Here is a 25,755-nt window from a genome sequence, read left to right as displayed (position 1 = left end):
CGTATATTTTGTATTACACCGAGTCACATCAGCCACTAGACTACATCTGGACACGAAAACCAGGAAGTAATATAGTGTCAGGGATCACAGTTTCGGGCTGCACGATGCAGCTAATCTCGTCGTACTGGACAGCGCCGTGCAGTGACCGCAGACGTGGCACTCCGGATGGAGAATACCTGCGGTCTGAGGCCTCACCTAGGTGCACCCATCTGCCCCTCGGTCGACAGTCCAATGACGCGACGCAGTGCTTGCGTAGGCGTACTCGCCCATGTGGTACATTTCACTGAGCAGCCACAGGGTGTTGTTGTTGTCTACGTGTACTTGTCCGTCACCGAGCGAGCACTTGTCGGGCACGTAGCCGAGATGTGGTACTCGTCGGCGAGCGGGCGCCTAGGTGTACTTGTCCATGTGGTACATGTCGCCGAGCAGGCGCTGGATGGGGATGTCGCCGATGGTGTCCTTGAAGAAGAGCCGCTCGACCGTGGACTGGCGCACGGCGCGCAGGCTGGGCAGCAGCAGCAGCAGGCGGCCGAAGCGCGTGGGCTGCCGAGGGTAGCGGCTGCGCACGTAGTCGCCCAGGATGCACTGAGCCTGGTCCTGCAGCATCTCCACCGGCTGCACGTCGCACAGGCCCGCCGTCTCTGCAACCGCGGAAGCCGAACGTGGGCGACCAGAAGAGAAGACGAGCTTCTCATAGAACTTGCCCCCCTTCTTGCAGTGGTGTACCGTAGGCCTCTAGAAGAACGCAGCGTTCCACAGGATTGGAAAATGGCACATCTACATGTACATCCATACTCCGCACGCCACCTGACGGTGTGTGGCGGAGCGTACCTTGAGTACCTCTATCGGTTATCCCTTCTATTCCAGTCTCCTATTGTTCGTGGAAAGAAGGATTGTCGGTATGCCTCTGTGTGGGCTCTAATCTCTCTGATTTTATCCTCATGGTCTCTTCTCGAGATATACGTAGGAGGGAGCAATATACAGCTTGACTTCTCGGTGAAGGTATGTTCTCGAAACTTTAACAAAAGCCCGTACCGAGCTACTGAGCGTCTCTCCTACAGAGTCTTCCACTGGAGTTTATCTATCATCTCCGTAACACTTGCGCGATTACTAAATGATCCTGCTGCTCTCCGTTGGATCTTCTCTATCTCTTCTATCAACCCTATCTGGTACGGATCCCACACCGGTGAACAGTATTCAAGCAGTGGGCGAACAAGTGTACTGTATCCTACTTCCTCTGTTTTTGGACCGAATTTCCTTGGGATTCTTCCAACGAATCTCAGTCTGGCATCTGCTTTACCGACGATTAATTTTGTATGGTCATTCCATTTTACATCACTCCTAATGCCTACTCCCAGATAATTTATGGAATTAACTGCTTCCAGTTGCTGACCTGCTATATTGTAGCTAAATGATAAACGATCTTTCTTTCTATGTATTCGCAGCCTATTACACTTGTCTACATTGAGATTCAATTGCCATTCCCTGCACTATGCGTCAGTTGTTGCAGATCCTCCTGCATTTCAGTACAATTTTCCATTGTTACAACCTCTCGATACACTACAGGGTCGTCCGCAAAAGTCCTCAGTGGACTTCTGATTTTATCCACAAGGTCATTTATATATATTGTGACTAGCAACGGTCCTACGACACTCCCCTGCGGCACACCTAAAATCACTCTTACTTCGGAAGACTTCTCTCCATTGAGATTGACATGCTGCATTCTGTTATCTAGGAACTCTTCAATCCAATCACAAAACTGGTCTGATAGTCCATATGCTCTTACTTTGTTCATTAAACGTCTGTGGGGAAATGTATCAAACGCCTTGCGGAAGTCAAGAAACACGGCGGGTGTCACACGATCGTCTTTTTCGAAACCCATGCTGATTCCTACAGAGTAGATTTCTAGTCTCCAGAAAAGTCATTATACTCGAATATAATACGTGTTCCAAAATTCTACATCTGATCGACGTTAGAAAAAATGGTTCAAATGGCTCTGAGCACTATGGGACTTAACATCTAGGTCATCAGTCCCCTAGAACTTAGAACTACTTAAACCTAACTAACCTAAGGACATCACACACATCCATGCCCGAGGCAGGATTCGAACCTGCGACCGTAGCGGTCGCGCGGTTCCGGACTGAAGCGCCTAGAACCGCTCGGCCACAACGGCCGGCGATCGACGTTAGAGATATAGGTCTATAGTTCTGCATATCTGTTCGACGTCCCTTCTTGAAAACGGGGATGACCTGTGCTCTTTTCCAGTCTTCTGGAACGCTACGCTCAAGCATCATGCCAGTTTAAGTACGGCTTTGTTCCTGGGGGCGGTAAAGGAATATTTGCTTGGTTTCTCATCAGCGATACTTTTCAAAAGCAACATGCGAAATGGAAAGACGAAGCTATCGCCCACTGATGCTCAAGAAACGAAAACTAAAGTTTTTTTTGTTTAATTTCTTGTTGTGACTTTGAGGGCAGATGGTGTAGTAGTACCTGGCGTGAAGAGTACGACGGCCTTCATGCAGCCGCACTCGCTGCCATCTGGCGACAGCTGCCGGAACCTGCCCATGATCTCCTGCAACACACAAGGGACGACTTCCGTAAGCCGCGTTTCCACGGCGGCGAATGGAGGCGGACACAGGCGAACGAACATTCGCAGATAGTTCGCCAGCGTCCGCCACCATTCGCTTGTATCTGTGAACAAGCGTTTACACAAGCTGAAATAGAAGAGAACATCACAGAGCAAACATTGCGAGCCAGCCCTACGAACTGTTCTTTGGCGCTGATAATCCTTCACACAGATTTCACTAGTTACAGCCTCGATGCAAAACTTTGGTATTCCGAGTGGGTTTTTTGTACGATGGGTACACTGATTTTAACGAAGGAAGCAAAATGCCGTAGAAATTTACGTGTCTGAAATTGTACAGAAGCTGAAAGGCGCAGAGCTGGTGCACTTTACACTGAGTACAAGCTCCTGCTTTCCTTATCTTTATTCCAGAACTTTGTAAATTTTTTTTGTTAAAAATGAAACTCCTCCAGCTATACTTAAGATTTTATATTTATTTGGCTACTAGTTTCGACGTTGCGTCAACGCCATCTTCAGGCCCGTACACTTTGATGAAATCAGTTGTGTATGGCTCAGTACTAGAAGTCCACTTCTTCAGGTTAGCCAGCTCACTACTAGAAGTCCACTTCTAGTACTGAGCCACACACAACTGATTTCATCAAAGTGTACTGGCCTGAAGATGGCGTTGACGAAACGTCGAGACTAGTAGCCAAATAAATATAAAATCTTAAGTACAGCTGGAGGAGTTTCATTTTTAACAAATATTATACCAGCTGTGTCCAACCTTTATCCAATTTAAATACGGATGTACGAAGAAAAAGCTTTGTACATATGGCGGTTGACGATTTTCTATGGCATCTCATTGAAATCGTAGGAGAAATGTAAGCAAGGTGTCGACAAATGCGGAGAAAAGGCGAGGGCTCAGAAGTTCCTGTGAGTCGCAAGGTGGGTAACCATGTTCTAGAGCACCAAAGGAACACCACTCAGTTGAAGTGGTGATCAACAAAGGTGCGTGGGTGGCTGTACCCTTTGGCAATCCGGTAGAAAGGTTTGGGTTTGCTGAATGCCTGGAGAAAGCTACCTGTCGTCATGTTTAGTGCCTCCAGTGAAGCATTGACGAGGTGGTGTTGCGGCGTGTGGGTGTTTTTAGTGCTTAGGGTGTGATCCTCTTATTGTGCCTAAGGAAACGCTAAAAGCGGAAGGATATGAACACATTTTACGGCACAGTAGGACAGTTTGGGGAGGTGGATTGTTTCTATCTGCGTGACAATGCACCGAGAGATAAAGCAGCAGCTGCTAGGCATTGGTTTGCGGACAATAATATTTCTGAAATGGACTGGCCTGCCCAGAGCCGTGATGTGATTCCATTTATGACTGGTGCAGGGGGCAAACATTTTCTTCTATGCTTCCATATAAGAATGAATTTCTTTAATTTCAGCACCATTGTCATTATGTGGAAAACACGTGAGAAGAAAGAGAATACGTTTCCATAGTCGTTTTAAAAAGTTTGTTCTCGGAATTGGCAACTGGCGAGCTTAATATTATAACTCAAATGGCGAAATGAAGATTTGCCATGTAGATAAAAAAAAGAATCAACGGAGAAGTGCAGGGTAGAGCTTGTGCTCTGAGGACTACGTGCAAGCTTTATTATGTATAGAGATAGTAATTCATCTATAGATCTGATGAGTGAATCTGCGAGTATCAAAATATGGGACACAAATGGCCGTATCTTTTGACTTCATTCATTAAGAAGTTTAAATTTTTCACACAGTCAAGGGACCGCATACCTTAAGTTTGACATAAATTTCAACTTGATACTACTCCTTCCTGAGAGAAAAGGGTCTTAGCAGACGGTCACACAGACAGACAACAAAATTATCGTATAAGGATTCCGCTTTTAGCGACCGAGCTATGGAACACTAAAAAATGAGAAGGTAAACGTAAACACTAAACTAAAGAGATGAGGAAGGTTTTCGCGAAGTTGATGAGAAAAGTAACATATAGTGTTGACAAGAAGAAGAGACATGCTGATAGAAGACGATGATATCATTTAAGACATCAGGCCATAACTCTCGTCCTACTAGTGAAGATGGAACTGCAGAAGCTAAAAACTGCAGCCTAAGATACAGTTTGGAATACATGCAACGGGAGGCCTCATCGTGGAACTCGGAAGAATGTCCTACTAACAAAAGTAAATGAATTGCTAAGAAAGACGGAAGCAAGATTATGGTTGAACGTCCCATCGGCGATGTCGTTAGAGACGGAGCACGTGCTCGTAATGTTTAAAGGATGGGGAAGGAAATCGGCCCGTCCCCATTCAGACGAAGCATCCCGGTGTTTGCTGGCGCGATTCGGGGAAATCAAGGAAAAGCTAAATCAGGACGGCCGGACGCGGATTTGAGCCGTCGTCCTCCTGAAAACGAGTCCAGTGCGCTATCCACTGCGCCTCCTCGCTCGGCAGTGACTTTATTACGTGTGTCCGTTCTAGATTAAATGTGCGACGATGTTCTCCTTCTTACCTTGACTTCGAACGTAACACGGAAAAATTCATTACGAGAAATGTGTGTGAAGCGAGTTCATAGGAGACATTTTATTGTCCACCTAGATTTGCATTCATCTTTGAAAATTCTGAGTCGTTTTGGTTCCACATGACGCTTCCTCACACGTGCAGAGAAAAATATAATAACTAGGCGACATACAGTGAAGAGCCAAAGAAACTGGTACACCTGCCTAATACCGTGTAAACAGCGCGACCGCTACAGTCGCAGGTTCGAATCCTACCTCGGGCATGGATGTGTGTGATGTCCTTAGGTTGGTTAGGTTTAAGTAGTTCTAAGTTCTAGGGGACTGATGACCTCCGCTGTTAAGTCCCATAGTGCTAAGAGCCATTTGAGTCATTAATACCGTGTAGGGCTCCCCGGCATGGGCTCGAATAATGTCTCAAGTAGTGCTGGAGGGAATAGAAGACATGAATCCTGCAGGATTGTCCATAAATCCGTAAGAGTACGAGAGGGTGGAGATCTCCTCTGAACAGGACATTGCAAGGCATCCCAGATATGGTCAATAATGTTCATGTCTGGGGAGTTTGGTGGCCAGCGGTAGTGTTCAAAGTCAGAAGATTGTTCCTGGAGCCACTCTGTAGCAGTTCTGGACGTGTCGGGTGTCGCATTGTCTTGCTGGAATTGACCAAGTGCGGCGGGACGCACAACGGTCATGAATGGATACGGGTGATCAGACAGGACTATTCCGCAGTGTCACCTGTCAGAGTCGTATCTAGACGTATCAGGGGACCCATATCACTCCCACTGGACACGCCTCACACCATTACAGAGCCTCCAGCAGCCTCAACAGTTCACAGGTGACATGCAGGCTCCATGGATTCATCTGGTTGTCTGTGCACCCGTACACGCCCATTCGCTCGATACAGTTTGAAACGAGACTCGTCCGACCAGGCAACATGTTTCCAGTCATCAACAGTCCAATGTCGGTGTTGACGGGCCCAGGCGAGGCGTAAAACTTTTTGTCGTGCACTCATCAAGGGCACACGAGTGGGCCTTCGGCTCCGAAACCCGTATCGATGATGTTTCGTTGAGTGGTTCGCACGCTGACACTTCTTGGTGGCCCAGCATGGAACTCTACAGCAGTTCGCGGAAGGGTTGCACTTCTGTCACGTTGAACCATTCTCTTCAGTCGTCGTTGGTCCAGTTCTCGCAGGACCTTTTTCCGGCCACAGAGATGTAGGAGATTTGATGTTTTGCCGGATTCCTGATATTCACTGTACACTCGTGAAATGGTCGTACGGGAAAATCCCCCCTTCATCGCTACTTCGGAGATGCTGTGTCCCATCGCTTGTGCGACGACTATAACACTACGTTCAAACTCACTTAAATCTTGATAACCTGCCATTGTAGCAGCAGTAACCGACCTAACAACTGCGCCAGGCACTTGTTGTCTTATGTAGGCGTTGCCGACCGCAGCGTCGTATTCTACCTGTTTACATATCTCTGTATTTGAATATGCATGCCTATACCAGTTTCTTTGGTGCTTCAGTGTCTAATCTACGGTATCCAACGTCGCTATTATACATCTGAAATCACATTTACCAGACCGAACCTGGTTTTATCGGTTACAAGACTAATTCGTCCAATTTTAAAGCAACATTTACATTCTACGTCACAGAATAATACAGACGTTTGGTAGCATCTACGCTGTTGATGTAGACCGAAAGGCAATTCCGGGTAGGTGACGTCTGCCACATTTGTCAAAGGCAACGCTGTGTATCGTAGATACTGTGTCGGTCAATAGTTTTCTTTTTTATTTACACAAGTGAAGATTGTTCATGTGAAACAGAAACTGGTCACAGTTTTTAGATGCGAATGCAGTCTACACAGTCAGCAAGATTTGTTAAAAAATAATTTAGTTAATTACGTGTTCCATTGATCAATCTCACGGTAACCGTTATGATGTGGAACGTGTCAAGTGCATAAGAAATGCACACATGACTGAAGGGCCTTTTTTCTTTAAAAAACTTTTAAATTTTTTATTATCGATCCCACTCCCTTAAATGGCAGAAAATGCCTGTATGAAACCTATAGATTTCTTTATTCCTATTCAAGAATTCATCTATGGTACAGAAGGATTTGAAAAGGAGATATTATTTCAGTTTATTTTTAAAACTGTTACTGCTGTCTGTCAGACATTTTATTTCATCTGGTAATTTACAGAAAAGTTTTACAGCAGCATATTTTATCCCTTTCTGTGCCAAAGATAGGTTAAGTAGAGGAAAGTGTAAGTATTTCTTTCTTCTGCTACTATAATTATGAATATCACTGCTGTTGGTGGTCCATGTTGTTGAGAACAAATTTTATTACTGAGTAAATGTGCTGTGAGGCTGTTGTAAGAATTCCTAACTTTTTAAAGATATGCCTACAAAATATGCGACTATGAGCCCCATACTTTATTCAGACCACTTCCTTTTGAGCAGTGTATACTTTTTGCCTATGTGTTGAGTTACCCCAAAATAATATTCTGTGTGACATCAGACAGAGAAAGTATGCAAAGTATGTAAGTTTGCTAATTTCTGTATCCTCAAAATTAGCAATTATGTTGATTGCAAAAGTTGCCGAACCTAGTCGCATAAGGAGATCCAAAATATGAATTTTCCAATTAAGATTCTCATCTATATGTACACGCAAAAACTTAGTATGCTCTACTCTGGCTACTGATTTCTGTTGATGTGTCATATTTATTGAAGGAACTGTACTCCTTGCAGTAGAAAATTGGATGTACTGAGTTTTTTCAAAGTTCACAGCAAGCGCATTCGCAGAAAACCAATCAATATTATTTGTGTCATTTTCTATTAGTTTCTTTAGTGGATTAATAATGATGCTTGTATCATCAGCAAACAGTGTCAGTTTAGCTTCTTGTTTCAGGTAAGGAGGGAGGTCATTCACATATATCAAGAACAGAATGGGACCCTTGTTCGGACCCTATGGCACACCCAATGTAATTTCACCCCAGTTAGATGAAGTGGCGACCGTCCTTAAATAATTTAAACCATATAAAGAAACTTTTTGCTTTCTGTTCTGTAGATATGACTTAAACCACTCTTATGCTGTTCCATTTATACCATACAATTGTAATTTATGTAATATATTGTCACGGTTCAAACAATCAAACGCTTTGGATAAGTCACAGAAAATTTCTATTGGTGACATTTTACTGTTTAAAGACTTTCTTATGTGGCTAGTGAAATTGAATACTGCTGTCTCAGTGGAACAGCATTTTTGAAATCCACACTGTGGTTTACTAAGTATCCCATTACTGCCGAGATGGCTAAACACTCTTGAGTACATTAGTTTCTTGACAATTTTTGAAAATGATGCGAGCAAGGACACTGGCCGGTAATTATTGACATCTGTGGTGTTTCCTTTTTTGTAAAGAGGCTTGACAATGGCATATTTTAACCTCTCTGGGAAAATACCTTAAGTTAGTGATGTATTACAGATGTGACTCGCAACGTCAGCTGTAACTGCTCCACATTATTTTAATAACTTGTTAGAGATGTCATCTACTCCAACAGAACATTTATTTTTCAAAGATTTAATGAATCTTCTTTTTTCACAAGGGTTTGTTAGATGAAAATTAATCTGACTAGGATTTTTTAAAACTGATTCTTCCATGTATTGCTCGGCTTTTTCTTTTGAGCTATTCTCACCAATTTTTTCACCTGGACTTCAGAAGTGGTTGTTAAATACATTAGCTACTTGTGTACTGTTGGTTAACATGGTCTCATTCTCTTTATTAATAATACTACCTACCCCACTGGTTACGTTTCGTGTCTCTCTTCTAACAACATCCCATCCAGTTGGATTTTATTGCCCTAGTTGTTAATAGCATTTGTAATCTACATATATTTTGTGATTCTTGAGTTCCTCCCGGCGTATTTGATAATCAAAATATCCACGGGTGTACTGCCGATCTACAGTGTCCAACGGGCACAATACTTCGGCGATCATACATGTCGCCATCATCAGGTGAACTGACGGACTGCTCTCCTGTGAACGTGCCGGCACGGAGATCGGTACGCTATGGCTGCTCAGAGGGAACTGGGTTCGTTCGCGGTGGCGGCCGATTTAAATACCCTCCGCCCGCGGCGCGCTCCCTCCGCTGTCCGCGCCCTGCGCCACGGTCGCTCGGTGGAACAGATTGCGACGGCGTCTGAGATGACGTTGGAGTGATGGCTCTGTCCGCCGTGGGCGTCACAACTATACGTTTGCTATATTTACTCTTGATTAACCCAATCGCTGGTTCCCAAGCCTTGCTAAGATTATAGCCACAGTCACGGTTTATGAGATCGTCATTGGTGCGAATTTCGATGGCCTCTCTAACAACGCTGTCCCAGTATCTCGACGTCTGTACCAGAATCCTAGTGCGTTCATACTCCATAGCGTGATTTTCCGACAAACAATGTTCAGCGACCGCCGACTAGCTCGGATACATCAATCGAGTGTGCCTCTGGTGTTCAAGGCATCGATCCTCGACGGTACGCATCGTCTGACCAATATACGACTTGCCACATTGACACAGAATCTGGTACACGCCGGCCTTCCTCAAACCGAGGTCATCCTTGGCGCTCCCCACCAGTGCACGAGTTTTATTCGGAGGACAAAACACAGTTCCGACCCGGTGTTTCTTCAGAATGCGGGCGATTTTCCCCGAGAGTGCGCCTGTGTATGGAATAAATGCAGTGCCTACCTCCTCCCTCGTGACTTCATCCATCTCAACAGGTTGTGCTGCAGTGTTTGGGCGGAGAGCACGTTGAATCTGCCACTCTGAGTACCCATTTTTTCGAAATACTGTTCTCAGATGTTCCAATTCCTGGGGTAGACTCTCTGCGTCAGAGATAGTGCGCGCCCTATGTACTAGAGTTTTAAGTACCCCATTCCTCTGTGAAAGGTGGTGGCAGCTGTCTGCGTGCAAATACAGATCAGTGTGCGTTGTCTTCCGATACACCCCATGACCTAGGGTGCCGTCAGCCCTTCTCTTGACCAAGACGTCAAGGAAAGGTAATTTACCCTCCGTTTGTCTCCATAGTGAATTTGATGTTGGGGTGTACGGAGTTTAGATGTGTAAGGAAGTCAAGGAGTTTATCCATACCATGTGGCCAGATGACGAACGTGTCGTCCACGTAACGGAAAAAGCAAGTAGGTTTCCATTCGGATGACGACAGGGCTTCCTCCTCGAAGTTCTCCATGTACAAATTCGCTACCACCAGTGGGAGTGGGCTACCCATGGCGACTCCCTCCGTTTGTTCGAAGTGTTCAAAAAGGAGTGTAAATTTATCAAGAAATATGTTACATTTATCATTGGCATTGGGCTCATTATAAGCATGTCCACAATTAACATTTCTTAAACGCTCTCTGAAGTGTTCGATGGATACCGGGTTGAGCAGCCTTACACTTTTACTTAATGGTTTCTGAACTGTACACCCTGCTAAGTTTTGTGACTTAATCAGTTGTGCATCATGGTCTGATAACCCATTTAGCACAGGGAAAGCATGTGTTAGTTTTACATCCTCTTGCCATACAAATACAGTATCTATTAGAGGGCTACTGTCTTGAGCTATACTTGCAGGGAAATTGATGACTGATTCTAAGTTATATGTCATTAATAACACTTCTAGTTCACTTTTCCTATAAGAATTGCTTAAAAAATTTACACTGAAATCACCGTAGATTCTTTTTGTCTGACAGACAGCATAATAGGGAGTCAAAGTTTTATTTATAAATAGCTCCCAATCTCCTAATGGGGACCCGTACACTGCTGGTAATATCAACACTACTTTACCTAGCTGTAGTTCATATGAACAAACTTCAGAGTGCTGATCAACACAAAATTTGCTTACTTCTACAGTTTCGTATTTATGCCCTTGTTTTGCGTAAATGGCAACTCCTCCTTTATCCATGGTAGATCTGCAAGTGTAAGATGCTAAATTATACCCATTTATACTGACACTTTCCATCCCCACAGTTAGATGGTGTTCAGGGAGACAGAGTATATCAGTTTCATTATTATTTTTGAGATCCTCTACTTTATTTTTTATTCCCCTGATATTTTGATGAAGTAAATTGATACTACTCTTAGCCTTATCTTTATTTACTGTTCATGAAGCTTCTTTTATTCTAAGTGAGTCTGGCTTTTCTCCGAAGGCAACGTTTCAGTTTTGGCAAACTCACTATTACCGCCTACCTGGATGGTCTTGATCTCGATGTTGGTGGCGGCGTCGTCTTGCGGCAGGCGGTCGCGCGCCTTGGAGCAGCCGAAGAGCGCCGACAGGTCCCAGGGGATGGACCACTGCGCCAGGTGCAGCAGGAACAGCTCCTTCCACGACTCCTGCAGCAGCAGCAGCTGCCGGCACGCCCACACAGTGCTCTAGTACCAGTCAGGACAACTAAAGTTGCTGCTAAGGCTAAAAATAAGGGTCGTCCCACAGGGCACTGTTTTTGGCCCACTGATTTTATCAGCGTGTTCTGAAATTGTATCGATGAACTTCGTTGTACTCTAGAGGCAACTACGAAATCTTTAGAGTAACCTAAAAATGAGGAATGACGCTTTGATTGCGTGATCCAAAACCTACTTGAGTCCTACATTCTTTATGTGCAAGCAAGTAAGATGAGAGATGTACGGACTGTGTCAGGATATACTACGGCGTGCAGAAAAGGACACACTACGGCTAGTGAGTGTTTAGAAGTTAGACCCTCCGAGGACACGAGAAATGACCCTATCGGCTGACACTGCGCTGCGTGGTGGGGGCTACGCACCTGGTCCCTCTTGGAGAGCGTCTGGAACGGCGCGAGGCAGCGGACCCACCGCACCGCCATGAACAGCAGTCGCGCCGTCGTCTCCTGTAACAGCGAACGCGCACTATTAGATCGCCTGAGCAGCGAAAGGTACCAAACGACTGGAAAAAAGTGCAGGTCATTCCCGTTTTTAAGAAAGGCCGTAAGATAGATCCACACAATCACAGACCTACGTCGTTGCCGTCAGTCTGTTGTAGGCTTATGGAACATGTTTTATGCTCAATAATTATTACGTTCTTGGAAAATGAGCAGCTCCTCTATAAAAATCAACATGGATTCCGTAAACAGAGATCCTGCGAAACCCAGTTCGCTCTGTTCCTCCGTGAGGAACATTCGCTTCAGAACTGTTCCAGAGATTCGACAGGCAGTAGACCGCTCCATTCGTACCATCAACAGAAAAGGCTCTGCTAATAGTATACTACGCCTTCCACATCGCTGACAACAGGTGCTACACAACGCTGGTGACTATTTTGAAGGACAGTAACAGGTGCAAACATGTAAGTCTTTTGTATCGGTTGTGAATAAGTAGTTGCCACTATTTAAGTTCCAACTCTCGTATTATCATGATGACCACCTGAAGCCAAGTCCCGGAAAGTTGCAGGTATGTGCCTTTCATCTGAGAAACCGGGAGGAAGTTAAGCACTACTTGGAGAGGGCTGCAACTACACTACTGGCCATTAAAATTGCTACACCACGAAGATGACGTGCTACAGACGCGAAATTTAACCGACAGGAAGAAGATGCTCTGATATGCAAATGATTAGCTTTTCAGAGCATTCATACAAGGTTGGCGCCGGTGGCGACACCTACAACGTGCTGACATCAGGAAAGTTTCCAACAGATTTCTCATACACAAACAGCAGTTGACCGGCGTTGCCTGTTGAAACGTTGTTGTGATGCCTCGTGTAAGGAGGAGAAATGCGTACTATCACGTTTCCGACTTTGATAAAGGTCGGATTGTAGCCTATCACGATTGCGGTTTATCGTATCGCAACATTGCTGCTCGCGTTGGTCTAGATCCAATGACTGTTAGCAGAATATGGAATCGGTGGGTTCAGGAGGGTAATACGGAACGCCGTGCAGGATCCCAGCGGCCTCGTATCACTAGCAGTCGAGATGAGAGGCATCTTATCCGCATGGCTGTATCGGATAGTGCAGCCACGTCTCGATCCCTGAGTCAACAGATCGGGACGTTTGCAAGACAACAACCATCTGCACGAACAGTTCGACGACGTTTGCAGCACCACGGACTATCAGCTCGGAGACCATGGCTGCGGTTACCGTTGACGCTGCATCACAGACAGGAGCACCTGCGATTGTGTACTCAACGACGAACCTGGGTGCACGAATGGCAAAACGTCATTTTTTCGGATGAATCCAGGTTCTGTTTACAGCATCATGATGGTCGCATCCGTGTTTGGCGACATCGCGGTGAACGCACATTGGAAGCGTGCAATCGTCATCGCCATACTGGCGTATCACCCGGCGTGATGGTATGGGGTGCCACTGGTTACACGTCTCGGTCACCTCTTGTTTGCACTGACGGCACTTTGAACAGTGGACGTTACATTTCAGATGTGCTACGACCCATGGCTCTACCCTTCATTCGATCCCTGCGAAATCCTACATTTCAGCAAGATAATGCACGACCGCATGTTGCAGGTCCTGTACGGGCCCTTCTGGATTCAGAAAATGTTCGACTGCTGCCCTGGCCAGCACATTCTCCAGATCTCTCACCAACTGAAAACGTCTGGTCAATGGTGGCCGAGCAAGTGGCTCGTCACAATACGCCAGTCACTACTCTCGATGAACTGTGGTATCGAGTTGAAGCTGCATGGGCAGCTGTACCTGTACACGCCATCCAAGCTCTGTTTGACTCAATGTCCAAGCGTATCAAGGCCGTTATTACGGCTAGAGGTGGTTGTTCTGGGTACTGATTTCTCAGGATCTATGCACCCAAATTGCGTGAATATGTAATCACATGTCAATTCTAGTATAATATATTTGTCCAATGAATACCCGTTTATTATCTGCATTTCTTCTTGGTGTAGAAATTTTAATGGTCAGTAGTGTATTTCACTACGATACTTCAAAGTGCCTGCCAAGAAAAAAGCTAGAAGTATCTGCTCTGAACAACATCACCCGTAGACTTCCTGGCACCACCTGGGGCTCACAGCCAAACGTGCTCAGTACATCTGCCCTGCCACCTATGCTTCTCTGCAGCAGAATATGCGGTTTAGTTTTTCGAAACCGCAAACACATGCCAAACTGGCGGAGGCGGCGTCTAATGAGACTGGACGCATTGTGACTCACTGCCTGACGAGTAATCCCTGTCGACAACATTTATCAAATAGTGGGTATAGCGCCAGCTGACATCCGCAGAAAATTAGTCTCAGAAATGGGGAAAGGAAAGCAGGGAATCGCCCTCATACACCCATTGTTCGGATATCAACCACAGGGACCTAGGTTGAGGTCGGAAAGGAGCTTCACGCGCGCAACATCGGTAACTCCGTCAGCACCTGCAGCTATTCCGGAATTCATTAACCGAAAGAGTTGAGGAGAACAGCGAAAAGGAACCCGCTACGGTTAATCCATCTGCCGTATTTGACATGAAAGGCACTAAACCGACTCAGGCTAGAAGTGTCACGATGCGAGGCGAACCTCCGAAAATGAGTCCTGTGAGTGTGGGTGACCTGCAGGACACATAACATCCCCCAGTCTGCAGAAACCTGCCAAATCCTTGCATCACTGAAGACGTACGGAATGGTAATTATTGAACTATATGAAAAAAACGCAAATTAGTTTCCAACTACAGCGTACACACACTTTATTCAACACGTAAACGTAACTAAAGATATTCGGATTTAGGTTATGAGATGTTCGATATGCTGCCATCCTTGACGATGATGTGGGGCAGACGAATAGCAACATTCTGCAAGACCCGCTGAAGTGTCGGAACATCGATGCTCTCGATGCCCCCTGAATGGCTGTTTTCAGCTCGGGAATGGTTCTAGGGTAATTGCTGTTCATCTTGTCTTTAATATAGCACCACAAAGATGAGTCACACGTTTTTAGATCCGGAGAATATGATGGCCAATCGAGGTCCATTCCAGTGGCCTCTTAGTACCTCACAGCCAGAATGTGGTTCCCAAACTGCTCCTCCAGCAAATCAAACACTCTCCTGCTTTGTCGGAATAGGGGTCACTTTGGATAACGGCGATGAAATCATCTTCTAAAACCTTCACGTATCGTTCGGTAGTTATGGTGCCATCAAGGAATATCGCACCGATTATTCCGTGACTGGTCATTTGCACACCACACAGTCACCCGTTGATGGTGAAGAGACTTCTCGATCGCGAAATGCGGATTCTCAGTCCCCCAAACGCCCCGATTTTGCTTATTGGGGAACCCATCCAGATGAAAGTGGGCTTCGTCGCTAAATGCGCGTAGTAATTCCCATCATGCCCCGCGGCCATCCGTGCAGTTTGAAGGTCCTAACGCAAACCGTTCAGAAGTTATGACGATTTTATTTCATATAGTTCAGTAATTGTTACCCTGTATATTCAGCAAGTGTGAAGATCATTAAGACAGCGGAATTCTGTAGCTTAAGGTCCATCTGTCTCTAACAGAAGATCAGCAGTGCCTGGAAGAATTTTGTTATTATTTTTGTTATTTTGTATTACCTAAGTCTTGGGCACACAAAACGAAAATAAATAAGTACAACAAACAAATCGCTGAAAATCTAGATGACTAGAAGCATTGGCAAGTAAGTTATTTAAAAAAGCAAGGGAAGATTTGTGGAAAATGACGATAAAATGAAATTCACAAGGGCAGAAAATATTACAAGAAAAAGGGTGGGAAACTACTGAGATTGATAACCCCGAATTTGAAGAAGTAGATGAGTTTAAATATCTGGGGCTTGTAATACACAACGGAAGTGACGAGAAACAAGAAAGAGAAGCGAGGATCGAAACGGCATCCGGAGATTCATACTCAATGAACTATTGTTTTTTTTTTTTCAAGGTGAACCAAAATAAGGATATATGAAACTAAGATGAGACCAGTGTTAGGCCTACTATATGGAGCAGAAATATGGAGAATAGATAAGTATAGAATGAAAGATATAGGTAGAAATGATAATTAATCGAAACCCTCAGCTGCCAATGGGTGTTGTTGATATACCTCAATACCAGTGTGCGCAATCGCACAGAAGGTCAATGGCCGGGTAAAGGCTACCCGGCCATTGACCTCCTTCTGTGCGAATGCGCACACTTCGCCCGAACTATTACGGGTATCATCTCCTTAGTTGGCGCGAGTAATGGGTGAATGGGCAAATATCCTTTACGAACATTACGAATGTAGATTGTGGACAGTTGGGAATGTGGGTCTCACGGGAAGCGTGCAAGGGATAAGTACCTGCAGTCGCACTTCCCCCTGTGTCCTCGGTGGCTCAGATGGATAGAGCGTCTGCCATGCAAGCAGGAGATCCCGGGTTCGAATCCCGGTCGGGGCACGCATTTTCAGCTGTCCCCAGTGAGGTATATCAGCAACACCTGTTGGCAGCTGAGGGTTTCGATTAATTATCATTTCTTTCTGGAGAAGCTGTATGGTCATCATTGGTATCTTCATAAAGATATTGGTCTTTGGAAACGAAATCCTGCGAAAGATGTTTGCACCAATTTATGTGGGGGAAGAATGGTGAGGACGAAAGAACTAGGAGCTGAGGGAGACATGTGATGAAGCAGATGTTGTTGGGGAATAGCGGGACGCTGATACAGATGAGCAGCCCTCGTCCACAGAAGAGAGGAGGGATCGAGTTTGAGAGAAGTGTCAGGGAGGAAACCGGAAGGACGAAGACCTTTAGGCAGATCGTAAATAAGCTGGAGAGACCAGGTGGGCGAGGATCTTGAGATTCTTGGAGCAAGGGAAGCAGATGTCAGGGACAGGACGTTGCGGGGGAGGCTGTCTGACGATGCGGTTTGTGGGGCCAGGAGGGTGAGCGTAAGTAAGTTCTTTTCCAGAAACTAACTGTGGAATCTGTAGATGGATTTATTTTCTCTTTATTTTTATTTATTTATTTAATCTTATAATATAGGACTATTGTTTCGGACGCACTGTGTTTTCTACATCATAATTGCCTAATAACTGACAATAATTTTAATATGACAAACAAGAATAAAATAGCACTAATAAAATTAAAAATGATTGCACTGTATATAGAGACAATTTGAATAAATAGAGCTGACAAAGAACTAAGAAACTTAATACTAGCAGTACTTCCACTATTGCTTCCGCTGCTGCTGCCACTAAAATATAAAAATTATAATAAATAGTTATAATGGCAGTTACAAAATGTATTTATAAGTGTACAAAAGTGTCAGCGAGCTGTGAGCACCAGCTGAGAGCGCTGTGTGATGAGGAAGGTCTGGCTGGAAAGAAGGATGTGAAGGGGTGACGAGTGAGTACGAGCACAAAGCTAGACATTACTGTCGCTTCAGTAGGTACGTCATTAGCTGTCTTTTGAAGCTGGAGATGTTATTGAGTTCTCTGATATAATGAGGGAGGGCATTGCAGAAAATGGTTCCAGTTACTGAAAAAGACTTCGACAAAGTGGCTGAGCGATGGAGTGGGACAGACAGAATTTCGCTCTGTTGGGGACTGGTGTTTCGGACGTGTTTCTCAGATAAGAGCGTTGAGTTGGAGGAGAGACATCAGGGACAGTGTACGTTGATAAGGCAGTAGGGAAAACAGAGTGTACGGGAAGTTGTGCAGTGTCTGCACCTAGCCTTGCGTAAGATTGGCAAAGAGTCCAACGTCACAGGCGTTCATAAGCAACTCCATACAATGTGACCTTTCATGAGGAAGACACTGTAGCATAACATAACTGTAATTACAACTGGAAGTATTAGCATTTACACATGTTCCTTCTTCAGGTCAAAAGGGAAGAGATTTTTTATATTTTTGTAGGCCACGGGAAGATGCTGATGCCTTCTAGCACACTGAAAGTGCGTGCTCAGTGAAATTTTGACCTTTCGTCTGTTAATTTAAACGTGGAAGACGTTCCCGATATTTCGGGCTAATGAGAGTAGAATGATTAATAGGACGGTTTGGGTTTTGGATGGGTTGCTCTTTCACTCAGTATTCTGAGCCAATTTCGTTAGTGCTCAGAGTTCAGTATTGCAGTTCTCGACAGCCGTCGTCAGATTTATTGGTTTTGCTCTTAGACACAACTGCACTTCATCAGCATACGTGTAGCGCACACAGTAGGACAAAACAGACGACACGTCATTCACATACAATGGAAAGAGTATAGGACCTGATTCGGAACTCTAGGAGACGGGTTATCCTACCTGCCTCCATTGGGACTTTATAGTAGCGAACGTGATGAAATGCGTTTACGTAAAACACACTACTGGCCATTAAAATTGCTACACCAAGAAGAAATGCAGATGATAAACGGGTATTCATTGGACAAATATATTATACTAGCTCTCACATGTGATTACATTGTCACGCAATTTGGGTGCATAGATCCTGAGAAATCAGTACCCATAACAATCACCTCTAGCCACAATAACGACCTTGATACGCCTGGGCATTGAGTCAAACAGAGCTTGGATGGCGTGTACAGGTACAGCTGCCCATGCAGCTTCAACACGATACCACAGTTCATCAAGAGTAGTGACAGGCGTATTGTGACGAGCCACTTGCTCGGCCACCATTGACCAGACGTTTTCAATTGCGGAGAGATCTGAAGAACGTGGTGGCCAGGGCAGCAGTCGAACATTTTCTGTATCCAGAAAGGCCCATACAGGACCTGCAATATGCGGCCGTGCATTATCCTGCTGAAATGTAGGGTTTCGCAGGGATCGAATGAAGGGTAGAGCCACGGGTCGTAACACATCTGAAATATAACGTCCACTGTTCAAAGTGCCTTCAATGCGAACAAGAGGTGACCGAGACGTGTAACCAATAGCACCCCATACCATCACACCGGGTGATACGCCAGTATGGCGATGACGAATACACGCTTGCAATGTGCGTTCACCGCGATGTCGCCAAACACGTATGCGACCATCATGATGCCGTAAACAGAACCTGGATTCATCCGAAAAAATGACGTTTTGCCATTCGTGCACCTAGGTTCGTCGTTGAGTACAGCATCGCAGGTGCTCCTGTCTGTAATGCAGCGTCAAGGGAAACCGCAGCCATGGTCTCCGAGCTGATAGTCCATGCTGCTGCAAACGTCGTCGAACTGTTCGTGCAGATGGTTGTTGCTCTTTCAAACGTCCCCATCTGTTCACTCAGGGATCGAGACGTGGCTGCACGATCCGTTACAGTCATGCGGATAAGACGCCTGACATCTCGACTGCTAGTGATACGAGGCCGTTGGGATCCAGCACGGCGTTCCGTATTACCCTCCTGAACCCACCGATTCCATATTCTGCTAACAGTCATTGGATCTAGACCAACGCGAGCAGCAATGTTGCGATACGATAAACCGCAATAGTGATAGGCTACAATCCGACATCTATCAAAGTCGTAAACGTGATGGTACGCATTTCTCCTACTTACACGAGGCATCACAACAACGTTTCAACAGGCAACGCCGGCCAACTGCTGTTTGTGTATGAGAAATCTGTTGGAAACTTTCCTGATGTCAGCACGTTGCAGGTGTCGCCACCGGCGCCAACCTTGTGTGAATGCTCTGAAAAGCTAATCATTTGCATATCACAGCATCTTCTTCCTGTCGGTTAAATTTCGCGTCTGTAGCACGTTATCTTCGTGGTGTAGCAATTGTAATGGCCATTGGTGTATAAACGCTTCTATAGTCGAGACAGCGTAAGGACAGCTAGCGGTGATGTTGCCATCTTTGAGCTACGAAGCTCAAAAGGCTCCCGCCGGGATGATCACCGTCTGTGGAGCCCCGACAAGGCTGAGGCGTTGCCGTATAATCGTTTACAAAATCGAGCTACGTGATTTGTTGAGGTAAGCGCCCCCAATCCACTGCAACTATCGGAGATCTTCTTACGCCGCCCCTACTATAGTGAAATGTCTTTCTTGGAAGGTAGGTGGGAGTGTGTTACGAACAGCCCCCCCCCCCCCACCTCCTGGGGAGTGACTCTGGAGAGGCAGCTGCGCGGGCCAGCGGCAGTGACTACTGGTGGACACAGCTGGGGCGTGCTGGCGCATGCGCAGACCGGCCCGCGGGTTGACTTGTTGGCGGCGCGGCCAATCACCTGCAGCACCTCCCACGTGGGGGACAGCGCCAGCGCCGCCGCCGGGCCCGCCCCCGCCGCCGCCCCCGCGCCGCCGCCTCCGCCCCCGACGGCCGCGGCCTCGCCCGCCGCCGACTTGGCGTGCTGGCTCCAGATGTACTCCTGCACAAGCAACGACCCGCTCAGTCGCACCGCCACCGCCGCAGGTCGGCGCATAAGTTCGTAGCGTTGTTCCATAACTTTGGTAAACACAATAGATACACGTAACAGAGAGGTTGACATCAATAAAAAATTTTGCTTCACTACTTACAACAGTCTGCCAAAGGTGGGGATATTTTTCGATTCCGCGACTGTAGAAATAATCTAGTTTAGAGGCGAAGAACTCGTCAAACCATGTTCGCAGCGCATTTTCATCCAGAAAGGAAGTTCCTCGAAGATTATTCGATAAAGATAGGGAAAGGTGAAAATGTGAGGGCGCAGGATGAGGGGACTAAGGTGGGTGTGAAATGACTTCACAAGCAAAATCCTGTATGGTGGATTTTGTCAGTCTAGCAGAATGCCGGCGGGCGTTACTGGGGCGTACCATCACTTCACGCAATCTTCCTGGCCGTTGTTCTTGGACTGCGCCTGCAAGACGTCTCAGTCGTTGACAATAAATGTCAGCGGTGATGGCTACACCTCATGGAAGCAATTCATAGTACACCACTCTAACGCTATTCCACCAGACACATAAACTTATGTAAATACATAAAACTGCAACCAGTCACTGGTCGCAGTGACTGGTAGCAGTTTTATGTATTTACCAGGTGATCAAAAAGTCAGTATACATTTGAAAACTTAATAGACCACGGAATAATGTAGATAGCGAGGTAAAAATTGATACACACGCTTGGAATGACATGGGATTTTATTCGAACAAAAAAAACCTAAGTTCACAAAATGTCCGACAGATGGCGCTGGACAGCAAAACGTCAGTGACTGCGCATGACAATCGTGTATAAAAAGAGCTGTAAGCAGATGCGCCAGAAGTCGCAGCAAGTTGACGTTACCTGAAAAGGCGATTTTAGTGAAGCTGTATTATCAGAATGGGGAATGTGTTAGTTCAGCGTTACGATTCTATCGCCATAGGAAGGGGATTCGAATGGGTAAAGGTCCGTTGACAAATACAGCTGTGGCGAGAATGATTTCGAAGTTCGAAGCCACGGGTTGTTTAGACGATAGACTCCGTAGTGGCCGACCGAGCACAAGGCGTAATGCTGCTGAGACAGTTCAGGAAGAAATGGAGACTGTAGCGGGTTCGTCTATGCACGGGGAAGTTAGTGCTCGTGCAGTCGCACGAGCACCGGTATTCCATACACTACTCTTTGGTTGGCACTGAGGCGTACCCTCCGATGCTATCCGTACAAACTCCATCGGCATCATGAACTGTTACCTGGCGATTTAGTGAAGCGGAGGGCATTTACGGTGTGGGCGTTTCAAAAGATGGCGGAAGATGACGATTGGCTGAGTAACGTGTTGTGGACCGACGAAGCTCATTTCACGCTCCGAGGGTGAATCAACGCCCACAACTGCAGAATTTGGGCTACCGAAAATCCAAGAACTGTCGTGGAAACTCCATTGCACGACGAGCAAGTCACGGTAAGGGTTGGATTTACCACATCTACCGTTATCGGGCCTATTTTCTTCGAGGAAATGCGTGATTCTGGTTTTGTAACTGCTACCGTGATGGGTGAGAGGTACGCCGATGTGTTACAGAATCGCATCATCCCCAGAATGGCTGATAAACACCGTATTGCTAGACGCGTGAAAGATCTCTTGCGCGCGTCGTTTGGTGATGATCGTGTGCTCAGCCGCCACTTTCGTCATGCTTGGCCTCCCAGGTCCCCAGACATCAGTCCGTACGATTATTGGCTTTGGGGTTACCTGAAGTCGCAAGTGTATCGTGATCGACCGACATCTCTAGGATGCTGAAAGACAACATCCGACGCCAATGCACCACCATAACTCCTGAAGTGATTTACAGTGCTGTTCACAACATTATTCCTCGACTACAGCTATTGTTGAGGAATGATGGTGGACATATTGAGCATTTCCTGTAAAGAACATCATCTTTGCTTTGTCTTACTTTGTTATGCTAATTATTTCTATTCTGATCAGATGAAGCGCCATCTGTCGGACATTTTTTGAACTTTAGTATTTTTTTTGGTTCTAATAAAACCCCTTGTCATTCCAAGCATGTGTGTCAATTTGTACCTCCCTATCTACATTATTCCGTGATTTATTCAGTTTTCAAAGTTATACTGACTTTTTGATCACCCGGTACATTGAATTAACAGTCACATGTTGTAAAATATCCGTAATGATAAGCTTAATTTGAAGCATAACATTATCTTTTGTGGATACACGCAGGTCTTTTTGCGGAGAGTTACTGCTTTGTTTGGGCTCAGCCACTCCCTTCTTTTCCTTATGTTGGCATAAAGACACCATTTCTCGTCGACACTAACGATACAGCATGGAACGGTCAGTGTTGTTGACCAGACAAACAGAAACACACATATCACCACCCGCTAATTTTTGTGATTTTGGCTTACTGCAGTCGGTACTTTGGCTTAGAGCAAGTGTTACCCATACACTCGATTTTCGAACCTTCCACATTACATGAAAATGTCGCACGATGGTGGAATGATCACACTTCATCACACTTCCCGAGTACACTGACGTGAAAAATTGTGGATTAATGCGCTTAAGCGACCTACGTCGAACCCCGAAGGTCTTTCGGAACGTGAAATTTACAAATGTTAAAACGATCCTCCTTAAAACGACAAAAGCAGTTTCTTGCCTTTCTCTGCTTCTGCCTGCCTCTGTTGCTGTCACACCCCTATTGAACTAAAGCAGAAGAATATGTTAGAAATGTTCCGATTTCTCCACTTGGCACTCTTTTATTTTCTAGCGCCCACAGTTCCACTCACTATCTCCAAATGACAAAATGACAATACGCAAAATCAAACAGCAACAGCGAACTACAAATATAAAATGACAATCGATAAATAAACCAAAAGCATCCGGAATACCAACATGCGAGGCAAAAACGACACGAACTTGTGTACCAGTCTAAAAAATGGTTCAAATGGCTCTGAGCACTATGGGACTCAACTGCTGTGGTCATTAGTCCCCTAGAACTTAGAACTACTTAAACCTAACTAACCTAAGGACGTCACACACATCCATGCCCGAGGCAGGATTCGAACCTGCGACCGTAGCAGTCGCACGGTTCCGGACTGCGCGCCTAGAACCGCGAGACCACCGCGGCCGGCTGTACCAGTCTAATAGAAGGTTCCAACATGGAGCTATATACTAGCTGCTCGTGAATCTCAGGGATTGCATGGCCGTGGTCCGTGAAACTTTTTTATCCGTTACGTTTCGTCCAGAGCTGCACTGAACATATTCAGAGGTTCTTCTGTTGTTTTTTTCTAGACTATTGACGATATGTTCCATTTCCAACATACGTTGCGCAATGACTGACTTTTCGAAGTGGTTGAGCCTGAAAGCATTTATCTGTTCTTGAAGTTTCTGTCTGTTGCATTCTCAACTAGTAATACGTTAGGAAACTTACTCGTCCATAACATAAAATCAGATACACAAAAATTCAACAACAGTGGAGTGTACTGAGTATTATACTCTAGTTGTCCTGCCTACTATGTAGGGAAACCAGTCATAAGCTTCCAAATCCGTTTTCAAGTACACATACATTCTTTTAGACTCAACTACTTCGAAAAATCAGTGATTGCACAACATACGTTGGAAACGAAGCGTACCATCAACAGTCTAGAAAACACTTTGGTAGTACTGCATAATGAAGCCAATGGTAACAACTGGAGATATACCTCCATAAAATTAAAAAAAAAAAACAGAATCTATTTTAAATGGACAAACAGATTTCGCAAACCACAGTTACTTTCGTAATTTGAAGACCTATTCTAAAGTCATTCGCTGCACGTGTCAGTTGTTTAATAAGTATATCTCTGGCACTATACAGATATTGTTGTACATGGTGTGATCAAAGAACATCTGTGAAGTGTTTACAAACATTTGTATGCAAATGTGCCTCTTGAGTGGAGTGATATGGATGAACAGGATGGAGAAAATAATGTATGATGGTGTTAAAAATTAAAAACGCTTTTCTTAGATTATGTGGTAAGTTTACGCTGTTCATTTTTTCCACAATTTTGCACATATTTTCCGAAATTTTTACGACATTCATAACCTAACATCAAAGTTCTTCATGACAGAAATATGCATTTCACCTGACACGTTCCACATCATTACGAAGTGTCGTGTTCATGATCTATGGAACAAGTACTAATCTGATCTAATCTAAAAAAATCTCATTCAGGAGCAAAAATAAATCGTGTATTAAGACAAGGTCCACCTGATGATGGACCCAAAGTGTCTGAAATGCATTGTGCATTTAATAAAACACGAATATGCGTTTCTTAATTCATACTTCCAACTCTGCTTACTTCTTTTCCCGAATAACAACTTTTCTCGAAAGCCCGATTCACGTGTTTTAATTCGTAGTCGAGCTGTTTGGGTTTGCAAACTGTTTTTGCTCTCTCCACAAAACTTTTAATCACACCCCTCTCCTGTTGTGTTAATGACTCAGAGAGAGAGAGAGAGAGAGAGAGAGAGAGAGAGAGAGTATTACCACAAGACGAAATTTCCGTCCTTGTAAAAGGCAGAACTATGCTTCAACGCATATGAAAGTACCAGCTGATGAGTTATCGCAAAAACGAACTCTCACCAAAGAAATACAAATACAGCTCTAATCAAAATGCCAGAGTAGGCCTATTTGCCACAGTAAATCTCTCTGAAAAGTAATTTAACGAAAGGCGAGCAAACCCTTTTCAAGCATTTAAATGCAGATGAAAAGATATTGGCTCTTACTGATGACATAGTGTACGCTACAGTTGTTATATATCAAAAAGATTATCGTAGCAAAATTTTGAATCTTTTAACGTTTCTCAATCTTTTAACGCGCGTCTTCTAGATTCGAGATGAACAGATAACTGTGCGCCAGATGGCCAAATGGTAGTATGTAGACTTATTTAAGTTATTATTACCATTTTTTTCTTTTTATGCACATATTCTATGCACATCTTTCCTCCTTAAACAGCAAATGCTTAGTTATTACTAATACACTTGCACTTATGTTAAAATTTTATGTGTTGCATTCGTACCAATTCATGTGCAACAGTCGGTCTGTTCTTTTATATAGATAGCCGGCCGAAGTGGCCGTGCGGTTAAAGGCGCTGCAGTCTGGAACCGCAAGACCACTACGGTCGCAGGTTCGAATCCTGCCTCGGGCATGGATGTTTGTGATGTCCTTAGGTTAGTTAGGTTTAACTAGTTCTAAGTTCTAGGGGACTAATGACCTCAGCAGTTGAGTCCCATAGTGCTCAGAGCCATTTGAACCATTTTTTATATAGATAATAGACTAAAAGAAAATAGCACATAAATAGATAAGTAAATGATCTTTTAACGTCTTTCTTAAGAAAGACAATATAGCCAACGTACGATCCGCAAGATTCACCAACAGCTAAGGCATTGTGTC

At 45.0% G+C, this 25,755-nt stretch overlaps 1 protein-coding gene and 1 non-coding gene across 2 annotated transcripts in view; one reads left to right on the top strand and one right to left on the bottom strand.

Moving 5' to 3' along the window:
• Nucleotides 1-390: 390 nt before the first annotated feature.
• The window catches only part of LOC126225908 (protein dissatisfaction), a 182,454-nt gene continuing 157,089 nt past the window's right edge, over nucleotides 391-25,755 (bottom strand). The window contains exons 8-12 of the mRNA XM_049942222.1: nucleotides 20,166-20,216; nucleotides 11,887-11,970; nucleotides 11,315-11,473; nucleotides 2,491-2,572; nucleotides 391-641 (exon numbers count right to left, since the gene is read on the bottom strand). Of these exons, the coding sequence (XP_049798179.1) occupies nucleotides 391-641; nucleotides 2,491-2,572; nucleotides 11,315-11,473; nucleotides 11,887-11,970; nucleotides 20,166-20,216 (627 nt within the window). The remainder of the gene's footprint in view (nucleotides 642-2,490; nucleotides 2,573-11,314; nucleotides 11,474-11,886; nucleotides 11,971-20,165; nucleotides 20,217-25,755) is intronic.
• Trnaa-ugc (transfer RNA alanine (anticodon UGC)) lies at nucleotides 16,365-16,438 on the top strand. Its single transcript has one exon. It is a non-coding gene; the product is annotated as a tRNA-Ala (tRNA).

Source organism: Schistocerca nitens, chromosome 1, assembly GCF_023898315.1.
Source record: "Schistocerca nitens isolate TAMUIC-IGC-003100 chromosome 1, iqSchNite1.1, whole genome shotgun sequence".
NCBI classification, from domain to species: Eukaryota; Metazoa; Arthropoda; class Insecta; order Orthoptera; family Acrididae; genus Schistocerca; species Schistocerca nitens.
This window is presented reverse-complemented; position numbering and strand designations above follow the sequence as displayed.